The 25,438-nt window shown below is 34.0% G+C and overlaps 1 protein-coding gene across 1 annotated transcript; it reads right to left on the reverse strand.

Moving 5' to 3' along the window:
• Window positions 1-3,404: 3,404 nt before the first annotated feature.
• LOC133182230 (short-chain collagen C4-like) lies at window positions 3,405-24,235 on the reverse strand. Its single transcript, XM_061316985.1, has 3 exons — window positions 24,024-24,235; window positions 5,212-5,280; window positions 3,405-3,893 (listed from the first exon to the last, which is right to left on the reverse strand). The coding sequence occupies exons 1-3, from the start codon at window positions 24,229-24,231 to the stop codon at window positions 3,412-3,414; spliced, it is 759 nt and encodes a 252-aa protein (XP_061172969.1). The 5' UTR covers window positions 24,232-24,235; the 3' UTR covers window positions 3,405-3,411.
• Between the last annotated feature and the right edge of the window lie 1,203 nt (window positions 24,236-25,438).

Genomic DNA, 25,438 nt, shown 5'->3' on the forward strand with positions numbered 1-25,438 from the left:
TCAGCGTCTTGTTCCGCAATCTTTGTGTTCAGCTGTGATTGAATTGTCTGGAATTGTTGCTCCAGAGCTTGCAATCGCGAATTCATAAAGTTTGCGTCGTCTACCAACATACGTCTGCTGCCAAGTTGACTATTATCAAGTAAAGCTGATGATACTGACAAGAGGTTTACGGACGAAAGGAAGCATAAAAAGATCATGACTCTTGCTGTTTAGGAAGCCAAGCGAAGTCGTGGTTTTTCTTCAGTGTATGACAACTCACTCGTTTCTTATCTTTATTTCTGATAAAATATGAAATGACTGCAGAGTGCAAAATGTAGAACTTTCGGTGATAAAAAAGCATTCATTTTTGGATAAACGGAAAACTTGTGTAATACGTGAAAAAGTAAGGATTTGTAAGTTTACCAACACTGAATCGATTTTAATATGACATACTTTAAAGTATGTACATTGAATCTACGATTGTTATTGTAACAGTATGTTAAACTGGTAGAACATGTTCCAATAACAACACATTTCTAACAAAAAGGGGTACTTAGAGGAGCTGCCCCGTATTCGTGTTGTCCTCTCAAAGGGAAAGATGTGACAGTACCAGTAGATGTCAATATTATTTTTATATCTTCGGTTTATATTTCTTACCATGAACATTTGTAAAACACAATTGTAAAAGGAAAGGAGAAATTGTATAACTGGACCGGGAATCGAACCTGGGACCCATGTTCCATTAGTCAGGTGTTCTAACCACTGAGTTATCCAGGGCCAAAATCATTACATTCCTCCCTCCTTGCCTTTGCCCTTGAAGAAACAATCCAAGTTCTTATCGCGCCTGGCAGGACTTTCATCTGCAAGTCCAGGGGTGGTCAAAGACACCAAATTATGTAACAGGAAAGGAGAAAATGTATGAAATGTATGGCTGGACCGGAAATCGAACCCGGCATCAATAGTCAGGTGCTCTAACCATTCAGCTATCCATGCCGATATCCAAGGGCCAAACCATTACACAATGACTATATGAAATCAATTTAGCATGGTTCAATAACATTTAACGATAGAATAATTTATCAATATCTTCAGAAAAACAGTATAATAGAGTTTACACAGTGTATATATGTTTCTTGTAAATTTTTCTTGACAAATAGTCACTACTTACATCAAAGTTAGAAGCATGATTGAACAGGCTCCGTAACCAAAGAACAGAGTAAGAAGTGGGTGCCTTCCAGAAATACAACAGCGGATTAGTAGAGGCCATTATAATTATATCCGCTATGTGGGATTTAGATATAGAGCCAATACTGAAAATATGTTGTTTTTTAGCTCTAGTTTGATATTTTATTAGCGCTTGTGTATTACGGTATTTTAAGTAATAGATATACATGTACCATACAATTTTAACTGTTTTGTGGTGGTGTAAATTGTACCACGGTTTGAGTTTCACGACCCCGGGTTTCCCCTCAAGAGACGAAGCCGAACCTATATTAACCTATAACTTTAAAATTAAAAATCAAATTTTAATCAAACGTAAGTTTGTCGATTAATATATTCCCACTGAAAAAGGGAAATAAATCTTGTGCGCCTCATGCTCAGTATTATTGCATCAGATTGGGGGAAAATCTATCAGGTGCTAAAAGGCAATTGAATTGTTTGATTGATTGTATGTTGTTTTACGTTCCGTTCGAGAATTTTTTCACTCATATATTTAGAGATGTCACCATATACCGGTGAAGGGCTTCAAATTTAGACCTTTACTCGGCACTCAGGGCCATTGAGCAGTGAGGGTTCTTTATCGTGCCAACGCCTACCGTGACACGGGACTTCGGTTTTTAAGGTCTTCGAGAAGAACATCCATTTTCTGTGACAGGAATTGATTTTGCAGAGCCTTTGTTTGTAAAGGAAGTTAACAATTCTCCAGGAAAAGTATATATTTGCTTGTTTACATGTGCCGTTACCAGAGCCATTCACACTGAGTTAGTGGAGGATATCACAGAGGAGACTTATCAGAGCATTTCGGAGATTTTTAGTTGCAGATCGCTGCCAAAAGTCGTTAATTCCGATAATGCATCTACGTTCAAGGCAGCAGTATTAGATAGAGATCATTCCCCACGATAAATTAAAGTCCTTCTTTTTGACATCATTGACAGCTGCTTTTTCAATGAAACTCGTAAATTTACTTACTTTGTCATTGGTCATTTACAAAATTATTTTGTTAAAAAACATTCTGAATGTACACACAAGTACTCTGAAGTTGATATTAAAAAGATGCTTGAGTTTCTGATTGACAATATCTATGTGGTTTTGGAGACCAGGTCTTCCAACAATCTGTTGGAATTCCCATGGATACAAATAGCGCCCCGTTGTTAGACCTATTTTTGTATTCATACGAAGCAGAACTTATTCAAAATCTTATACATGAGAAAAAGAAATCTCTTGCTGTGGCCTTCAACTCGACATTTAGATATATCGACGACGTATTATCAATTAACAATAGTTATTTCCATTCATATTTCGACACGATATATCCCAGTGAGCTTAAAATAAAAGTTACCACAGAATCTGACAAATCTGATTTATATTTTTGGATATTTTACAACAAAGCTTTATGATAAACGTGATGACTTTAACTTTTCAATCGTCAACTTCCCTTACTTATGCAGCAATATACCTTTATCACCTGCATATGGGTGTATATCTCTCAGTTGATTCGATACGCAAGAGCATGCTCTACGTATGTACAATTTCTAAAACGAGGTAAGTTATTGACAAACAAGTTGATGAAACAAGAATATCAGCAGTCTCGTTTAAAGTCATCATTTCGTAAGTTCTATGGTTGATACAATGACCTTTTCAGCAAATACAATCTATCATTAAGTCATATGCTGGCTGACGTTTTTCATACTAATTGTTAGGCCATTATTTACACAATGAATTCTCAAAGGATTTTCCGTTATTTCCCGATCATGGTAAGGGCACACGGCGGGTGTGGCCGGTCGGCAGGGGATACTCACCCCCCCCCCCTATTGCATCTGATCCCACCTCTGATATATTTGGAGATCCGTCGTTTGCTCTGCTTCCGATTTGTATTGTTTTAATGGACTTTGAGCTTAAATACTGTTCGTTATCTCCATATTTCATGACAAGTTTTGAAAGATTCTATTGAAATTTTAGAAGGAAAAAGTTTTTTGAACAGGAAAGAATTGGATTTTAAAGCAAATGCTTTTCCATATTTTATGTACTTTGTTAATGTCAACAGGTCAACGGACCTGCAAATGAGTTTAGAAAGTCGTAATTATTCATATCTGACAGACGGGAGTACATGTATAAGGTTTTTGAGTTATGATTATGCATCACCGTGTTAGAAACTTTAATACTAAACATATTTGTTAATATTTATTTGAAATTGTGCTTTTTTAAATGTGATTACATGGTACAAACCACACAGGCAAGCTTTTGGAGATCTCTATACGGTGGACATGGCAGGGAGCCACATACTGCATGTACCGGAAAAAATAGTCTACCATCATAATTGTTCTGTCGAGCACCATCGGTCATATATTCAGGATTTTCATCAACACACAAATATTCAGAGCCATAGTAAACATTATTACTCAGAGTTGCATCAGATGTTAAGAATCCTGAGTACTGCTTTGTCCAACTAAGAGGGCATGAGCGTTTTGCAGGAATCATAATAGAAGATGATGCATGGTGAGCAAAACAGACAGCACACGGTACGTCATCGTTAACAGCAATATTTTTGAAACTAAAGTCATATTCTGCTCCATATAAGCGACCCCAGCTTGAATCGGAAGGAAGACCAGCCGGTGCTGATTCTGGATCATGAGGCAGACAGAGTGTATTCACGCCACTTCCTGCTTCTCTATAATGTCTACCCGCGGTAAATCCTATAAGTTATATGCCAAAATATTTACCATGAAAAGATCAAGACAACTGACTCAGGCACGTAGTATCTGGAGGGGGAGGGGCACTCTCTTTTGCTGTTAATTTGGTATGAAAATTTTCATTGAAAGGCCAGTTAGTGCTGGCAAAATCCTCCAAAGTTAAGACCTGTCGACACGATCATCGAATATTATACTCTTTGTGATACACCAAAAATATTTATAATTATTATTAATTTATATTTCCTAAACAGTTTTCAAAATGTCTATATATATATATATATATATATATATATATATATATATATATATATATATATATATATATATATATATATATAGTGATATAAGACACTCAAGGAATTTTCATTAGTATAATATAGGGAATACTATCCTCTGAAATCTTGCACAAATGTCTAGTAATGTACTTCCATTTTTGGTCAGGAAACGTGTTAAACTAGCAATATTTCAATCGCAAATTGTTGGTGAAAATATGCATTATTGAGGAACGTTTCGCCTAACCTTATAATGTATCCGATTTTTTTTTTTTACACAAGTATCTTGTCAATTATTTTGCTGGTTACAACCCTCCCTCCCCCTTTTTTGGGAAAACGATGCTACGTGCCTGCAAATCTAAATAACATTTCTTGAAGGTGAATATCTTATAATAGGGTTGTGTATCGCGAGGAAAATAGAGTCAAGATGCATCACGGTATTTCAGAAAAATGTTGCAATATATCATGATATATCAAGTTTTTAAATCTACAGATTTGTCCATGGTTACTTTTTAGTTTTAAGAAAGGAAAATGTAGATTTCAGGATTCCTTAAAAATAAATTTATTTTACATGTAAGTCTTTAGTATTTTCCAATATTAAATATTAAAAATATTTAACCCAAAATTAAAGCAAGTTAGTTTTGAATTTTTTTCCTTTTAATTTCTAAAATAAGGTAGACATTTAACTTTTTCTACTAGTATTTATTTAGTTCTATCATTTTTATTAACACATACATGTATACTCTAAATTTGAAACCTGAAACCAAAACATGCGCATTATATACTTTCTGAAAAAATTGAGAAAAAAATCGATTCTTCGTTTTATGCATAGTATCGACCCCCTCTGTATCACAATGCATCGATATATCGATATATTGTTACATTCCTATCTAATGACTGCATATCTTGTGTGAGAAAAATGCGAAGAAATCGATATTCAAAAAGATATAATGTTTCAATAACGTAGTCAATTATTGTCTAAAACAATTATTATGAAAGCATTTGACAAAAACAGTTATTCAGATATATTAATCAGTTTCACATATTACCAGCATACAATAAAGAGGTTCCATTCACGACTGGACATGTTTTATGGCCCCATCTTATATAAGTCGAACCTGTGTACCAATAAGAAAAAAACTAAGTAATTGCACGAAATGTTTCATTAAATAAATACAACAAAAATATCTATACAGAAAAGCAACATTCTAATTTTAGAATGAGTGGGCACAAAACGAATGTTCTGCCCACAAGAAATTTTGGGTATTTCAAGAATTCTACAAATGTACATATCGAAAGTTAAAGCCAACCTGATTTTATCACATGTCAACACACATGCTGCAATGCTTTGTGAATGATTTTATACCACATGGACAGTTAATATATGCACACAAAAGCGGATCCAGGACCGGCGCGCCGGGCGTACGCCCCCCCCCCCCGTTTGAATTTTGTATGTCCATTATCCTAAAATCAAGGAAAAAACATCTCTTATTCGCCCCCGGACCCCCACCAGGACTTTGCCCTACACCCACAGGGGGCTTCATTGCAGCCCCCCAGACCCCCCTTGCCTTCTACTGCTCCCCCGTTATGAAATTCCTGGATCCACCACTGGCACATATTATGGGAAAAAAAATGAAGATACAATCACGCACTTTACAACAAAAGTCTATTAGAAAATAGTAAATTATTTTTTTTTTATTTATACATAATTTTATTCACATGAAGTGAATGGGATTAGGCAGCAGGCATAGCCTATTTTAGCCCTCTCCCTACAGCAAGGTCAAGGTAAATACACTGCATAACATTAATTAAACAAACATTTAAAAAATACGAGGAAAAAAACGGGAAAAAAAATACAATGAAGTACCGGTTTGGAAAAATTGACAAAAGTTATATATACATTTATATGACAGTGTTCAAGTAAAACGTTTTGTTGCTGCTATATATGCATGTACTGCTTCAAAAATTTGTATATTAATATTGAGTCCATGATCAGGACTACCATATAATAATAATTTAAGTTCAGAAACCTGATTACAGTCTGTAATATTTTGAATTCTTTGAAAAAGTATATCTCTATAAGATGTATATTTTGAACAAGCGAAAAAGTAATGATAAGCATCTTCAACAGAATCAATACAGTGTTCACACATTGGTGTTTCTGATAAACATTGGCTATATAAGTGTGCCTTTAAATTACTTGCATTGTTCCTTAACTGACAATGTATTATATTGTATTTTCTTATTCCAATATGAAATAGTTCATTACTTTTTTTTACAAAAATAAGAATTCAAAAGACTTTTGAATGATGATATTCCAGAAGCATTTCTAATAAGATCTGGCAAGTTATTCCATAGTTTAACTGTTGATGGAAGGAAACTTTCCATGTATGATGTAGTTCTAATATGAGGAATTTTAAATTGTGCATCACTGGTTCTAAGATTATAGGAATGATTTGATGGGCGATAAGGCTCAATCAAATAATGCAAATATTGAGGTGAATAGCCATTTATAATTTTATAAAACAATATCAATTTATGAACCTTCCTTCTTGTTTGTAAAAGATCCCACCCTAATTCATCATACAGTTTTGAACGAGAGGAGTTACATCTTAACCCAGTGATAATTCTACCTGCTTCAACTTGAATATCTTCTAAAAGTTTTGAGTCTTTTTCAGAGCAATTGTCCCAAACAACATCGGAATATTCTAAAACAGGTCTAATAAATGCAAAATATATCTTAACAAGTGTTTTCCGCCTAACCTTATACTTTAGCATTCTGAGGATATTTAGTCTTTTTGTAGCTTTTTCATGAATTGATTGTATATGCAATGTCCACGTAGCATCTCTTTGAAAGTGTAGACCTAAATGGGTATGAGATATATTCTGAATTATGTTTGGACCATGTTCCCCAAATTTGATAGGGGGATATACCATGTTTTTACGACTAAAGTCCACGTTAACAGTTTTGTTTGGATTAAAATCAACTAGCCATTTTTTTGACCATTTATCAATAAGTTCGAGATCACTAGTAAGGGATTGTGTTACATTTGTGGCTCCATTGTCCACAATGGCATATAAGGAAGTATCATCAGCAAAAAGTCGTATATTATTAACTAAATCATCACAAATATCATTTATGTACAAAAGGAAGAGAAATGGTCCCAGAACGGAACCTTGAGGAACACCAGCATTTACTGTTTCATGGTTTGATGAAAAACCATCAATTACAACTTTTTGTTGTCTATCACACAAATAATTTTCAATCCAACCTAATATGTTACCACTAATACCGTAATTTTTCAGTTTAGATAAAAGTCCTCTATGCCAAACTTTATCAAATGCCTTTGAGATATCACAAAAAATAAATCTTACATCTTTTCCTTTGTCAAGACTGGAAATTATAGTGTTATATATTTCTACAAGTTGATTAACAGTTGAGTCCCCCGGTTGAAAGCCTGACTGATACTTGTAAATTACATTATTGTCATTCATAAAATTATGTAAATGTTTAAACAATATTTTTTCCATTATTTTACACAATACACTTGTAAGGGATATTGGTCTATAATTTGGTACTTCTTGAGCACTGCCTTTATTTTTGAAGACGGGTGTGATCTGAGATAGTTTCCAAATATCTGGCAATTTTTTCCCCCTTAATGACAAGTTAAAGAATTTAGTCAAAGGTTTTGTAATTGTAGTGGCTATTTCTTTCAACACTCTTGGGGAAATACCATCAGGACCAGGTGGTTTAGTGTTATCAATGATACTTAATTGATCATAGACTTCATTTTCAGTGATAAGTATTTCAGATAGAATGTCATTATTCTGTGGTGGCGGACCAGGGCCATGAAGAGGAATGTCTGGTTCATCATTAATAGAAGAAACTTGTGCAAAATATTTATTAAGGACTGTAGGCTTCTCAACTGGATGGAAGATAAGTTTACCTTTTAATTTTAGAGGTGGTAATGGTTCATAATTTTTATTCAGTTTTGATATCGACTTAACAATTCTCCACCATTTTCCAGGAGGGATTGATTTATCAATCATTGAAGACATTTTTTTGTTATACTTTTCACGAGATTTTCGAATTTCATCAATTACTCTATTTCTAAGTTCTCTATATGACTGCCAGTGTAGAGGATTGTCTGTATGTTTTGCTTTGTAGTGAGTCCTATTTCGTTTCCTCATTAGTTTACGTACAGTATTATTCATGAATGCCTTATCTCTAGGTCTGATCAGTCTAAACTTCTGTCAGAGTGCTCAGTGTGTATTCTTGACTGCTCTGGAGTAAGGGAGATAAATGCATCATATCTCCAGCAATAATGGGAATTAGATCCCCAGACTTCAGGATGTTAGTGACAGTTATTTAAGAAATCTCAGGTGCAAAAATGAAAAGAATCTGACAACTTCAAAGGTCCTTGAAGGTGATTGTGTAAAATCATCTACACCCATATTAAAGGCAGTTTTAATTTTATAAAGGCATATTTCAACAAAATATGTCATTTTATGAACTTTCTGTGTGAAAGCACATATTTTTAAATTTAGAAGCAGGGTTGACATTAATTTATACAGATTTCTATGTAAAATACTAATAATATGTCATGTTTTACCCTCAAAACTCCAAATTATGACTTTCAAAGTAGGATTATGCATCTGACATGTAGGAAGAAGTTAGAAAATGTTGGTTTTTTATTTTAGATGACTTTAAACTCTGTGCACCACCTGACCGCAGTCAATTATAGTGTCTACAGACTTTGCCGTAAAAGCACTTTAGGCTGATTTTTTCAAGAAAAGACTAATTCTGGGTTTGCGAATGAGTTTTCAACAAAAGCGACAACTGCGATAAAATGTGAAGAAGTAAAACATGTTTTTAAAAAGTGTTAAATTTTACAGAGACTGGGTTTACTTTCATTTTATTCACCTTAAGTGATTCATTTATTACTGGAGTGGAGGAATAGAAATAATGAAATGAGTTAAATTTGTCTAATAAAAGTAATGCACATATAAAATTTATTAATAATTTTTCAAAAATAAGAAGCTTATGACCAAAAATGCATAAATACTGTCAGGGCATGAGAGTGAATACTTATTCTGAGTCCCAACCATGCATCACACATATAGTACAGAATGTCACTTAGCACCATGGTATGCCTGATATGGTTCTCTAGACTTTTTCCATGCTTTCGCAGCTGACATTCAAGATTTTTCAGTTTGCCGGAGAATGTTTTTTGTCATTTTACCACTTTTATGTAGGTGTTGATCCTCCCTTTTAAATTAAGTCTCAGTCAGGATGTTTATTTTAGCATGATTTGTTAAGCACATTAGTGTACTGAAATATTAATAAATTACAAATTAAAGTGATGAAGAAATTTGACATATTTACACAATCAAAATATCAGAATAACCACAATTCAGCTAATAAAGTGCCCTGTTCTTCTTTTGTCACTTCCTATAAATTTTATCAGCAGTTTTTGTACACCCACCCACCTCCAAGAATCATGGAGGATGGCCTGATATTAGTTTCTCTGTTGCATTTATTCACATTTAAAAGTGTTAAGACCCATAAAAATGTTTAAGATTTATATTTTTAAATTTAAATGTTGAATTTTTATGTAAATTTGGTGAAACAAAAAGCTGTAATCTTGAATTAATCATGCAAATTCATTAAACACCTTTGAAATTCCTGAGTAATTCAATGAAAAGAGGATAATTATGTATGTTCAATTGGAATTTCATGGCTAATTTGTGTCTGCAGAGAAAGCCAGTTACATAAATCACAACAATAAATTACATCTGAATTGTTTTCTCCATTTTCTTATCATCAAAGCAAGTTTAATGGAGTGTCAGAGCTGTCCAGAACCTCCCCAGATGCTGATATCATTTGGACTGCCCTGTGTTACAACACAGCTTTTAGATAAACTTCTGCATAGCAGGTTGTAGACAAGTACCTAGGCTTTATTTGGAACATAAATTGACCAGATGCAGATTTTATTATCGGCCTAAGATTTAACAATTTCTGTAAATTCTGTCATTCTTAGAAGGGTAAAATGCAATTTTGTTATGTAATAATTACATAATGGTCTCAGACTTGTGAATTATTTTTTGTTTGTTGAGAAGAACAGTGCATATACTGTCCACGGATACAAAATTGGTTGCCAGGCTTGGTCTATTAAGGATGAAATTCTGCTTCAAAATATGCACAAAAAACTTCTGTCAGAGTGCTCAGTGTGTATTCTTGACTGCTCTGGAGTAAGGGAGATAAATGCATCATATCTCCAGCAATAATGGGAATTAGATCCCCAGACTTCAGGATGTTAGTGACAGTTATTTAAGAAATCTCAGGTGCAAAAATGAAAAGAATCTGACAACTTCAAAGGTCCTTGAAGGTGATTGTGTAAAATCATCTACACCCATATTAAAGGCAGTTTTAATTTTATAAAGGCATATTTCAACAAAATATGTCATTTTATGAACTTTCTGTGTGAAAGCACATATTTTTAAATTTAGAAGCAGGGTTGACATTAATTTATACAGATTTCTATGTAAAATACTAATAATATGTCATGTTTTACCCTCAAAACTCCAAATTATGACTTTCAAAGTAGGATTATGCATCTGACATGTAGGAAGAAGTTAGAAAATGTTGGTTTTTTATTTTAGATGACTTTAAACTCTGTGCACCACCTGACCGCAGTCAATTATAGTGTCTACAGACTTTGCCGTAAAAGCACTTTAGGCTGATTTTTTCAAGAAAAGACTAATTCTGGGTTTGCGAATGAGTTTTCAACAAAAGCGACAACTGCGATAAAATGTGAAGAAGTAAAACATGTTTTTAAAAAGTGTTAAATTTTACAGAGACTGGGTTTACTTTCATTTTATTCACCTTAAGTGATTCATTTATTACTGGAGTGGAGGAATAGAAATAATGAAATGAGTTATAATTTGTCTAATAAAAGTAATGCACATATAAAATTTATTAATAATTTTTCAAAAATAAGAAGCTTATGACCAAAAATGCATAAATACTGTCAGGGCATGAGAGTGAATACTTATTCTGAGTCCCAACCATGCATCACACATATAGTACAGAATGTCACTTAGCACCATGGTATGCCTGATATGGTTCTCTAGACTTTTTCCATGCTTTCGCAGCTGACATTCAAGATTTTTCAGTTTGCCGGAGAATGTTTTTTGTCATTTTACCACTTTTATGTAGGTGTTGATCCTCCCTTTTAAATTAAGTCTCAGTCAGGATGTTTATTTTAGCATGATTTGTTAAGCACATTAGTGTACTGAAATATTAATAAATTACAAATTAAAGTGATGAAGAAATTTGACATATTTACACAATCAAAATATCAGAATAACCACAATTCAGCTAATAAAGTGCCCTGTTCTTCTTTTGTCACTTCCTATAAATTTTATCAGCAGTTTTTGTACACCCACCCACCTCCAAGAATCATGGAGGATGGCCTGATATTAGTTTCTCTGTTGCATTTATTCACATTTAAAAGTGTTAAGACCCATAAAAATGTTTAAGATTTATATTTTTAAATTTAAATGTTGAATTTTTATGTAAATTTGGTGAAACAAAAAGCTGTAATCTTGAATTAATCATGCAAATTCATTAAACACCTTTGAAATTCCTGAGTAATTCAATGAAAAGAGGATAATTATGTATGTTCAATTGGAATTTCATGGCTAATTTGTGTCTGCAGAGAAAGCCAGTTACATAAATCACAACAATAAATTACATCTGAATTGTTTTCTCCATTTTCTTATCATCAAAGCAAGTTTAATGGAGTGTCAGAGCTGTCCAGAACCTCCCCAGATGCTGATATCATTTGGACTGCCCTGTGTTACAACACAGCTTTTAGATAAACTTCTGCATAGCAGGTTGTAGACAAGTACCTAGGCTTTATTTGGAACATAAATTGACCAGATGCAGATTTTATTATCGGCCTAAGATTTAACAATTTCTGTAAATTCTGTCATTCTTAGAAGGGTAAAATGCAATTTTGTTATGTAATAATTACATAATGGTCTCAGACTTGTGAATTATTTTTTGTTTGTTGAGAAGAACAGTGCATATACTGTCCACGGATACAAAATTGGTTGCCAGGCTTGGTCTATTAAGGATGAAATTCTGCTTCAAAATATGCACAAAAAACTTCTGTCAGAGTGCTCAGTGTGTATTCTTGACTGCTCTGGAGTAAGGGAGATAAATGCATCATATCTCCAGCAATAATGGGAATTAGATCCCCAGACTTCAGGATGTTAGTGACAGTTATTTAAGAAATCTCAGGTGCAAAAATGAAAAGAATCTGACAACTTCAAAGGTCCTTGAAGGTGATTGTGTAAAATCATCTACACCCATATTAAAGGCAGTTTTAATTTTATAAAGGCATATTTCAACAAAATATGTCATTTTATGAACTTTCTGTGTGAAAGCACATATTTTTAAATTTAGAAGCAGGGTTGACATTAATTTATACAGATTTCTATGTAAAATACTAATAATATGTCATGTTTTACCCTCAAAACTCCAAATTATGACTTTCAAAGTAGGATTATGCATCTGACATGTAGGAAGAAGTTAGAAAATGTTGGTTTTTTATTTTAGATGACTTTAAACTCTGTGCACCACCTGACCGCAGTCAATTATAGTGTCTACAGACTTTGCCGTAAAAGCACTTTAGGCTGATTTTTTCAAGAAAAGACTAATTCTGGGTTTGCGAATGAGTTTTCAACAAAAGCGACAACTGCGATAAAATGTGAAGAAGTAAAACATGTTTTTAAAAAGTGTTAAATTTTACAGAGACTGGGTTTACTTTCATTTTATTCACCTTAAGTGATTCATTTATTACTGGAGTGGAGGAATAGAAATAATGAAATGAGTTATAATTTGTCTAATAAAAGTAATGCACATATAAAATTTATTAATAATTTTTCAAAAATAAGAAGCTTATGACCAAAAATGCATAAATACTGTCAGGGCATGAGAGTGAATACTTATTCTGAGTCCCAACCATGCATCACACATATAGTACAGAATGTCACTTAGCACCATGGTATGCCTGATATGGTTCTCTAGACTTTTTCCATGCTTTCGCAGCTGACATTCAAGATTTTTCAGTTTGCCGGAGAATGTTTTTTGTCATTTTACCACTTTTATGTAGGTGTTGATCCTCCCTTTTAAATTAAGTCTCAGTCAGGATGTTTATTTTAGCATGATTTGTTAAGCACATTAGTGTACTGAAATATTAATAAATTACAAATTAAAGTGATGAAGAAATTTGACATATTTACACAATCAAAATATCAGAATAACCACAATTCAGCTAATAAAGTGCCCTGTTCTTCTTTTGTCACTTCCTATAAATTTTATCAGCAGTTTTTGTACACCCACCCACCTCCAAGAATCATGGAGGATGGCCTGATATTAGTTTCTCTGTTGCATTTATTCACATTTAAAAGTGTTAAGACCCATAAAAATGTTTAAGATTTATATTTTTAAATTTAAATGTTGAATTTTTATGTAAATTTGGTGAAACAAAAAGCTGTAATCTTGAATTAATCATGCAAATTCATTAAACACCTTTGAAATTCCTGAGTAATTCAATGAAAAGAGGATAATTATGTATGTTCAATTGGAATTTCATGGCTAATTTGTGTCTGCAGAGAAAGCCAGTTACATAAATCACAACAATAAATTACATCTGAATTGTTTTCTCCATTTTCTTATCATCAAAGCAAGTTTAATGGAGTGTCAGAGCTGTCCAGAACCTCCCCAGATGCTGATATCATTTGGACTGCCCTGTGTTACAACACAGCTTTTAGATAAACTTCTGCATAGCAGGTTGTAGACAAGTACTTAGGCTTTATTTGGAACATAAATTGACCAGATGCAGATTTTATTATCGGCCTAAGATTTAACAATTTCTGTAAATTCTGTCATTCTTAGAAGGGTAAAATGCAATTTTGTTATGTAATAATTACATAATGGTCTCAGACTTGTGAATTATTTTTTGTTTGTTGAGAAGAACAGTGCATATACTGTCCACGGATACAAAATTGGTTGCCAGGCTTGGTCTATTAAGGATGAAATTCTGCTTCAAAATATGCACAAAAAACTTCTGTCAGAGTGCTCAGTGTGTATTCTTGATTGCTCTGGAGTAAGGGAGATAAATGCATCATATCTCCAGCAATAATGGGAATTAGATCCCCAGACTTCAGGATGTTAGTGACAGTTATTTAAGAAATCTCAGGTGCAAAAATGAAAAGAATCTGACAACTTCAAAGGTCCTGTAACTCTTGAATCGGAAAAAAACAAGAGCAATATAATTGCCAAACCGGTATTGATATAGAAATCCGAATTCCGGATTAAGAAAACACAAAGAGTAAACAAATGTACTGTAGATAACGTATATACAAATAAGAAAGAATTGCCTCCTCATAAGAAGGGGAAAAAACGATGCTTTAGGTCTAACAGCTTATATAGAATAAATAGATCTATATGAATATATATCTATATATAAATAGATATGAATATATACTAGTATAAATATTTTGGTGGCACGAATATCAGATTTACTGGACATATATGACAAGCGTCTAATTGAGCATGATTTACAGCTGGAAATCAGCTGTTGAACAGATGAGATGGTATAAAATGTTTATATCATATCAAGTAAGAGGCGTTGAAGTGTCTAAGCCCTGGCTGGTATAGTGTCAGTAACGGTATGAGTGAGGTCATGAGACGGAATTGTACTTACAAGTTTGGTAATGTCATTTTCATGTTGAATGTGGAATACCCTCCCCTTTTCAGTTATTTTGGCAAAGAGTTTACCCTCATAAGTCCAACAGGAGTGGAAAATCCGATCTTGCCGAAGTTTACGGATTTTTGCGTACAGAGCTGCTCTCCTGCTTGTGAGGGCTTCATTGACATAAATTTTGTAGGTATTTGATGGGTTTTGGTTGAAAGATTTCAAATTTCGTTTATTATTATATACATTGGCACGGTCTCTATACCTGACAAATTTCACAATAATGTTTCTCGGTGGAGCTCGGGTTCCTGGTCGTGGTTTTGGGCCCAGGCGATGGGAGTTACAGATGGAGAATTTAGACAGAGGTTTATGTCCAGTACCTTCTAGTATGTATTTGTTGATAATGTTAAGTGCGATCTGGTCAGTGTCTTCTTGATCTTGTCCTTCGCTAGGTTCAGGTATCCCTGAAAACTTGAGACAGTTTTTTCGGGAATATTGCTCTAAGTCGTCAACTTTTTGGTGCAAGTCCGATATTTCTGACTTCATTTGTTCGAATTCAGGAATTAGTGTTTTTGTGATGGAATCTTTTATTTTGGGGTTGCTCAGAATTAGGGACGTAATTTTTTGTAAAGAATCGGGGTGTTCACTGGCATTTTCAAGTATGGCACTCAGATCAGAAATGTCTTGATCTATGATGCTTGAAGAACCCGTGGAGTTTGGCCGCTGGCGTTTACTAGGGTTCTGATCACCATAACTAGGGGTCGAAGGAAAAAGTTGTCCAGCTTGTCCATATCTGAAGCGATTTTGTGATTTATGGCCAGGCATGTCAGTAGAATGTCAGTAGAGTCAAATAGAATAGTAATTTATCAATACATGTATATGATATTATCAAAATAACTTTGACACAATAATCATATTCAATATGATTCTAAACCTTTATGTTTTGAGCAATGGATCAAGAGTGGAATCTTGTATATGTAGAAGATGCTTTTTTTTAAAATGAAAATGATGAAATGCATACATAGATTACTTTATGGGATACGTTAAAAAGGAAAAACAATATTTACTGCAGCCTTCTGAATTAAAGCTTGAATGTTCTTAAGCAGAATATATTAATATTCATAATAGTGACTCGTTTTGATTTAGAAACAATTGTTATAAGTAAGTCAAAGTTTTGAAGAGTGATTTCTTCTGTTCGGTTCCTAGTTAAAATTTATATGAATAATATATCAAAATTTATATGAATAAGTGGAATGAACATTTTAACATTGATGATAAATCATTATTAAAAAAAATAAATACATTTCAAAAATTTTTAAAATGCATGAGAAAAAGATTGCAGAATTCAATTACAAGCCGCTGAATTGTTTGTTAAATGATACTTCAAATGTACGGAAATGGAACAAAGATGTATCACCGATGTGTGGGTTATGTAATTTATTAGAAGACTGAACATCTATTTTCCTGTGTAATCAGAGGGGGTTTTTTTTCGAGAAAAAAGGGTATATTTTTAAAAATAAGTCTTTTATGGAGACGTATTATGTATGAATTTTTACAGTGAATCGTCAGAGAGAAAAAAAACATCTATTTTGAATAATCGAACTTCATTTATTTGCTTTAAAATCTATAAATATAAAATGAAGTGTCGATTCAATTATGAAAAAAATGTCAGAATTTTAAGATAAATTGAATTTTTTTTTTTTTGTTAAAAATTGTCTTGTTTTATAAAACTCTGTTGTGAGAAAATGTGGCAAAATAATTAATAATTTATATAGCGATGTAGCGAATTGCCTTTGAAACACTCATGTTAAATAGAGTAATAAAAGATGCATATCCAGTACTTGAGGAAACCAGTCCTCATGTGTGGTAGGTTAGTGTCAGAATGATGGACTGTGTTGGTGTTGAACAAGACTCCTTTTGCTACCTGGATACTATAAGTCTCTTTACATATTATAAAAGTTTTTGCATCAAATTATGTTTTATAAAAAAAAAAGGTTTGCTGCAGGAAATACTGTTTTAATGATAGAAATTGCTATATGTGATATATTTTTATTATTATTTCTTTTATCGTATACATGTAAGTATATTCTTTTCTCTGCAGAAACATATTTTCTGATCTGGTCATAATAGAAGAAATATTTACTGTGCTGTATAAACTAATCTTTGTTCAAAATGTATATGTCTGTATTAGGGATGTCAAAATATTTATTTTCTTTAGTCGAATATTCGATTGCATTATTCGAACGAAAGTCGAATATATTCGAAACTTTTTCGGAAACTAAAATTTTATTTCAAACTTCAATGGTACATGACATATTTAACCCCAAATCCCCTTTTCTTAAATTTATTAAAAAGTTACATCAAATGTTACACACAGATTTTCACATGGACCTAAAATGTGGATAGCGTGTTTATATTTACTAAATATAGACCGCTAATTCACCAAAATGTATGATTTCCCCGTCAATCATGTTCATAAATCGGTCTGTAAAGTCGTTTTTTTTAGGAAGCATAAAAAATGACAGTACGATATATTTTTTTAAAAGCTTATTAAAACGAGGGGGCACACACGGTGTCTGTGACAATGTTAAACATTTGAATATACTTTTTGTACCAACTATCAAATGCCTTTAAAATAAAGCTCCAGATTTCATAAAGCTCCAGATGTAGAAAAAATACAAAGTCTCTTTTGTAAAAAGTTACTTCGTTTAAAAAAAAGTGCCTGTAACAATCTTGTGTATTTCGAACTTGGAAGAATGCCTATGAGGGAATCTAGAAAATTGAAAATTATAAAATATTTTTTGAAACTAAAGGGGACACAAAATATTCTACTAAAATCATGCTTGGAAGAAAGATTAAGGAATAATGATAGTTGGATCAGAGATATTCAAAATGAACTTAATAAACTGGGACTTGGCTATATATTTGATGCAGATTTCAATGATAATACTTACATGTTAGTAAAACAAAGATTCCTTGAGATGAATAACCATACTATGATTTCTAATATTTGTAGCAATGCCCGTAGACCGCTATACCAACATTTGGTTGATAATTTTGGTATACAATATTACTTGCGTAAACCTATTAATTATATGTACAAAATACGAATTGCTAGAATTAGATTATCTGCACATAATCTAAATGTTGAAACTGGTAGATATGTTAATGAAATTAGAAAAAACAGATTATGTAAAATGTGCTCTTTGAATGTTATCGAAGACGAATTTCATTTTATTTTACAATGTCCTTTTTATCATGACCTTAGATCTAAGTATTTGAAAAAGTATTATTATAAGAAATCCAGTGTTTGGAAATTAATTCAACTTCTAAGTGTACAAAATATAAAGGAATTTTGTAACCTTGGAAAATATTTATATCAAGCTTCCACTAGAAGAATGAAACATTTGTAAAGGATGACTGCACTTAAGGACATGCGAAAATTGTGACAAAATAAACTTTCAAAACAAGCATTTTTCTTTTAATTGCACGAATGGTCAACATCTAATCTACAACTTTATGTAATTACATTAAATAAAAGTGCGTATTTACGAAGTACGAAGCTGTTTTCTAAGGCGGGGGTCATCACAATATCTTGAATCTCCGTTCGATAATGAGGACGCCCACTTTTTCACTGACTTTATACATAGTCAGCGCATGTTTGTCTATTGTTCTCCGTTTAACAGTAGTTGTATATTTGTATTAACAATGTTGTGTCAAAAGGAGATTAATAGACAAACATGCGCTCATGGTTTAAACGAGAAAAAACTGCTTCTTCTTACATTCGCTCTCTCTATTGTAACCAAGGGCTGTATCATGTTGAATATTATAATTCACCACGTGATTTCTTACCTCAGGTAAGTCTGTGAATACTAAATTCCGTCACGTGACTTGTAAAGTAGCATGTTTTGTGCTAACTAGGACAAAGTGCTCGAACACGTTAAATTGTTAGGCATTGATTTAAAAGATTCTTTACTTACATGGACGTCGCTCATATTGTTAATTTCGTTTTTGAAACCTCTGAACATAGTGTACTTGTGCCATACAGAATAAAGAGGGAATGGGAAAGAGTGATCTCGTATTTTTTTAATACATGTCATTGTTATTTATCTAGTCTAATTTTAGACCCATTCTTACAATATTAGCTCCACCTCTCATGCATACCTAATGTTTAATCAAGGGCAGGTAAGTGTAAATTCTCTATATTTGGAAAGAGTAAGGACAGAAAACATAGAATCATTTTATTGTATCACAGTCCAAGATCATTTTAATGTTTAAATTCGGCTCGAAATTGACAGGATTCTTTCATAAATATATAGAAATGAAATAAGATAATGATATAAAAGCAACAGAAGCGATCGAAAAAGACCCAAAACCCGGCGTTAAGTGCAGTCATCCTTTTTAAGTATTTTATAATTATAGTTGCCTGTTAGAAAACACGTCCTACATAGTTTACTTGCTATTTATTGATTATGCTCACTCTCATATTGTTATATTTTACAATATTGTATATATGTTTAGTTATTGATATATGTAATCTGATGTGTCGTATGACGCAAAGAAATAAAGAACTTGAACTTGAAAATATGTAAAAGAATATTAATTTTATAATAATTACCGTAGTGTCCAAACATTTCACGGCTATAATGGGTACATGGTATGAGATCAAGTCCAATTAATAATTTTACAAAGAAAGCGCAGTAAAGCGAGATAATTTTATTACAAAAACAACATATTAATTGACAAATAATTCTCGCGGAAGGGAAGCATTTCTAATTACTGTACTCTCTACATGTAAAGGCAGTTTTTAATGAGGAAAATTATCTTATCGTCTGTGTCTGAGGAAAGACAGTTTCTCAATTTTAGGATGAGAATTCCATCTCTTTATCACTCTTTTATTGAATTTATTTATTCGAATGTCGTTTCGTTATTCGATCGTCGGTCCATTCGACTGATAGTCGAATAGTCGATTATTCGTTGACATCCCTAGTCTGTATGTTACATATGCTTTTTTTTTGAAGAGAAAAAAATATAGAATGTGAATTTAAAAAAAAAAAACCATATACACATATTTAAAATTTCGATTTACATGTATTTCTTTGAGAACTAATGATGTATTTTTGTATTATCTGGGTGGGAAAAATTTAGTTATGTTTTAATTTTTGTAATTACTTTTACCCAGTAAATTTAGGGAAAAACTGTCTTGAGTATGGTGTCCGCACAGGGCCATTTGCCCTCGTTGAGAAAAACACGCCGTCGCGCTAACACACAGCACGCCGTCACGGTACCACACAACACGCCATCGCGCTAACACATCATTGAACAACACGCCGTCACGCTAACACAAGTTCGCACAACACGCCGTCGCGCTAACCTACAACTCGTCGTCGCGCTATCACAAAGTTGTGTTTGCGAGTTGTGCGATAGCGCGACAGCGTGTTGTGTAAAGTTGTGTTAGCGCAACAGCATGTTGTTTGAAAGCGTGTTAACGCGACGGCGTATTGTGTATAAGCGCGATGACGTGTTTTGTATAATTGTGTTAGCGTGATGGCGTGTTGTGTGTTAGCGCGATGACGTGTTTTTCTGAACGCGTTGTTGAGCTTTTGCAAATGGCCCTTTCCGGACACCATACTTGAGACAGTTAATGCTAATTCACATGATTGTGATGATGAACAAAAGTAAATATACAAAAACATGCATGTGGTAATTTTTAGACCCAAATACTGTACAGGAACCTTGAAAATAATGGAATTTAGGTGAAAATACTGTATATTGCTAATCAAAAATGTTCAAAATATCGACCAAAAATCAACTTAAAAGGTTTATTTTTATGCCCCCGTAATCGAAGATTCGGGGCATATAGTTTTTGTCCTGTCTGTCCAACTGTCTGTCTAGCTGTCTGTCGGTCCACAAAAAACTTTAACCTTGGCCATAACTTTTGATTGGTTGGAGCTAAGGCTTTCATATTTCACATGTGTATTTCTTGCCAATATCTTTCTTTGGGTACCAACATAATACAAATATTTTTGGCCTCTTGACCTTAACTTTGGAGTTTGATCCACTTAACAGAAACTTTAACTTTGTCCATAATATTTGAACGGTTGGTACTAGGGCTTTCATATTCCACATGTGTATTCCTTGTGACAAGATCTTCCCTTGGTACCAACAATTTTTACCTTTGACCTTGACCTTTTAGTCTGACCTTCTTTTAAATTAACTTTTGAACGGGTGGTACTAGGGCTTTCTTATCTCACTTATATGTTCCATGTGACAAGACCTTCCTTTGGGTACCAACAATATTGACCATATGACCTTGTAGTTTGACCTACTTTTGAAAAACATTAATCTTGGCAATAACTTTTGAATGGTTGGTATTAGGGCTTTCATACTTAACAGGTGTATTCTTTGTGAAAAGACCTTCTCTTGGGTACCAACAAAATTGATTCGTCTATCCTGACCTTTGGAATTGACCTACTTTTGAAAAACTTTAACCTTAGTCATAACTTTTCAACAGTTGGCGCTAGTGCTTTCATATTTCACAAGTATATTCCTTGCAACAAGTCCTTCCCTTGGATACCAACAATTTTTTCCTTTGACCTTGGGTTTAACCTACTTTTGAAAACTTTAACCTTGGCAATAACTTTTGAACATTGGTGGTAGGGCTTTCATATTTCACATGTGTATTCCTTGTGACAAGACCTTCCTTTTGGGTACTAACAATTTTGATTTGTTTTCCTTGACCTTAGGTGCTTGGCTTGCATCTTAGAAACTTTAACCTTCGCCATTAGGTGTCATACGGGGGCATCAGTGTTTCGCAAACACATCCTGTTGTTTATTAATTTCAAATCAATAAATGTACAACTGCATGTAGTGTTAATTATAGTAAGTCATGCATCAAATAAAATTACCGGTGTTGTGAGAGCGAGAATTAATTAAAGAACAAGATGTGTTTGTGAAACGCTGATGCCCCCGTATGGCAACTTATAGCAAAGGTTAAACTTTTTCAAATGCAAATCAAATACGTTGGTACCCAAAGTAAGGTCTTGTCTCGGGGAATAAACCTGTGAAATATGAAACCCTAGCAGCAACCATTGAATAGATATAGAAAAGGTTAAAGTTTTTTTTTCAAAAGTATGTCAAACATCAAGGTCAAGGTCAAATGGTCAAAATTAATGGTGCCCATGGAAAGGCCTCCCAAGAAATACACAGGTGAAATATGAAAGCCAAAGCACCAATCATGACCAAGGTTAAAGTTTTCCAAAAGTAGGTCAAATTCCAAGGTCAAGGTCAAAGGGTCAAAGTGGTTGGTATCCAAAGGAAGGTCTTGTCACAAGATTTACATATGTGAAGTATGAAAGCCCTAGCACCAACCATTCAAAAGTTATGACCAAGGATAAAGTTTTTCAAAAGTTGGTCAAACTCCTAGATCAAGTTCAAAGGTCAAATTGGTTGGTATTCAAAGAAAGGTCTTGTCACAAGGAAAACACATGTGAAGTTTGAAACCCCAAGCACTAACTGGTCAAAGGTTATGACCAAGGTTAAAGTTTTTTAAAAGTAGGTCAAACTCCAAGGTCAAAAGGTCAAAGTTGTTGGTATCCAAAGGAAGGTCTTGTCACAAGGAATACACGTGTGAAGTTTGAAACCCCAAGCACCAACTGTTCAAAAGTTAGGACCAAGGTTAAAGTCTCATAAAATTTGCAAAAGTGGGTCAAACTTCAAGGTCAAGGTCAAAAGGGCAAATATGTTGTTACTCAAAGAAAGGTCTTGTCACAAGAAATACACATGTGAAATATGAAAGTCATAGCTTCAACCAATCAAAAGTTATGAGCAAGGTCAAAGTTTTTGCGGACAAACAAACAAGCAAACAGACTGACAGACGGGGCAAAAACTATATACCCCCGAATCTTCGATACGGAGGCATAAAAATGGAGGTTTCTGGTAAACAATTCAAAATACGGGACAAATTTTCATTTCCCGTGAATTTTGTTGTATCACCGTGATCCCATCATGGCATGAATGGGGTCAAGAATATTTGACATTCCGTGAACAGCCGGTACATATTACATGTATGCTAAAATGTACACTAGGTTAAAATCAGAATGTGCGTGGGCCACAGACTAGCTGCAATAATGTAGTCCTCTCCGATTTCTTTTTCTTTTTTTTTGGGGGGGGGGGGGAGGAGCCCTCTCCTGAAAATATCAGATTAAAAAAAATCGTAGAGGGCTACATTATTGCAGCTAGCCACAGACAACAATTGGTATTATACACACTAACAGAGTACTTTTTGCTTCTATTACAGCAGTATAGCGCGAAATATTACCAACCAATTTCGAGCAAAAACATAACCTATAAAATCATGTGATCACAAGACATGAAATTAAAATTTACCAAAATATAGAACAATACTTTTAACTTTAAACTTATACGCGTTTTCACCATCACGGTAGCTCATTCGGTACAGCGCTCGCTCCGTGATCGGTGTCACCGTGATCGGAAGGTCGTGTGTGTTCGAATCACGGCCGCGACTGACCTAAGTCGATAAAAAAAATAGGTAGCAACTGTTCCCTCGCCAAGTGCTCGGTACTTTGAAGTGAAAGTTGCGGGCCCTTCGGATGAGACCTTAAAAACCGAGGCCCCGTGTCACAGCAGGCGTTGGCACGATAAAGACCCCTCGCTGCTCAATGGCTCTGAGTGCCGAGTAAAGGTCTAAATTTGAAGCCTTTCACCGGTATATGGTGACGTCTCTAAATGAGTGAAAAATTCTCGAACGGGACGTAAAACAACATACAATCAATCATATACGCATTTTCCGTACTTATTTGAAAATTGGTGTATTTAAACATTGTATAATTTTATTTTATTTTATTTTATTTTTTTTTTTAATGTGTACGTCGACTGTTTTTCAAAGAAAGCCTTCAAATGTTTCAAATCATTCTTTTCTTTGTCACAAAATTCATGTAATGATGTATGAACATTACATTTATGACGGTTCAATGTATCTCCATTCTTCCTCGTAACTAAGTGGTACAATATCTTTAGATTAATAGATAATCTGCAGTTGGGGCATTATAAACGTACAAATGAAAAATTACCTGAAGTTTTAATGCTAAGTTGATTTTTCAAATCCTGAATTTCTGATTCCTGAGAATTTATTTTTGCGTCTTGTGCCAAGTTCCTAGTTTTTGTTTCGAGCAGCGCTGATTTTAAAGCTTGCAACTCATGTTCCAGGGCTTCTAGCCGCGAATTCATCATGTCTGGATCGTTCAATAGGATGCGTTTCTCCTGACCGGAAACAGGCATTAAGCAATTTGATAACATGAAAAAGAATAAAGTTGAATCCATGACAAGGAAGAGATACTTGGCTTGCAGTATGTAGAACATTACTATTGGCACTAGATTAGACTTTTCTTATCAATTTGGTTGTGATAAAGATTCCAACCTTAATGCAAGTTTTTCTGTGTCTGTTTAAGGCAGAGAAAATAAGCACCTCCTCCAAATTTACCCACAGGCGCCTGAAGTGTGGATCGATAGCCCACCCAACCCCACTTTAATTTTAAAAAAATGTAAGAGCTTATAATTTCCCAAAAATATAAATTTTCCCCGTCAATCACATTCATATATCGTTCTATGCAAGCAGATTGCACTTTTTCTTAGGTTTAGAGAATGGCCTGATACAGTAGAAACAAAATTTGTAAACAAACGAGATGTTCCCTAATCTGTTTCACTTTATTTGATTGGTCAAAGATTTAAAGTACATCACTGTTAACGAATCAGATAAAGCGAATCAGATCTGCAAACTCCAAAACCTCCTTCAAAACAGTCAATGGAGAAAAGCCGGAACACGAGGACATCAAGGACGAAGCAAATTTACGTGCAACAATTTTGGTCAGAGAATTCCTACATGTATGTACTGTCCAGAAAAAAAATTCAACTAAAACAAAGCTTTCTGAGAAGTTTTGGAAGGTGCATTACATTACCGCTACATTTTCAAAATAGTCATAGGTACCGCTACATTCTCATTACATCTACAGCGGCGGATCCAGGAATTTCATAACGGGGGGGGGGCACAGTAGAAGGCAGGGCGTCTGGGGCTGCATTGAAGCCCCCAGCAGGTCCAGGGCAAAGCCATGGTGGGGGTCCGAGGGCAAAGCTCCCGAAAACTGACGAATTCTAACAAATAAGAGGTGTTTTTTTCCCTTGATTTTAGGATAATACAAACAAAATTTTAAAAAAAAGAATTCAAAAGGGGGGGGGGGGGGCACGCCCGGCGCTGGTTCCGCCTTTGATCTATACAAAATAGGATAAATTACCGCGCTACATTTATAAGTACACATTTTACCGCTACAAGGCCTAATGCATGTATGGATATTATAAAGTACAAAAGTACATGCATAAGACCTGTTTCCCCCTGCTCCGCACGTAAAGGTGAAAATAGAACTTTTGAGTAGGATTTTTTTTTTTGGACTTTATTGTTTAAAATCCCTCATTCTTTTTCTATAGGATACAT

Source organism: Saccostrea echinata, unplaced genomic scaffold, assembly GCF_033153115.1.
Source record: "Saccostrea echinata isolate AGI-Se365-2 ecotype Australia unplaced genomic scaffold, CSIRO_AGI_Sech_v1 ptg000009l, whole genome shotgun sequence".
Lineage (NCBI taxonomy): Eukaryota > Metazoa > Mollusca > Bivalvia > Ostreida > Ostreidae > Saccostrea > Saccostrea echinata.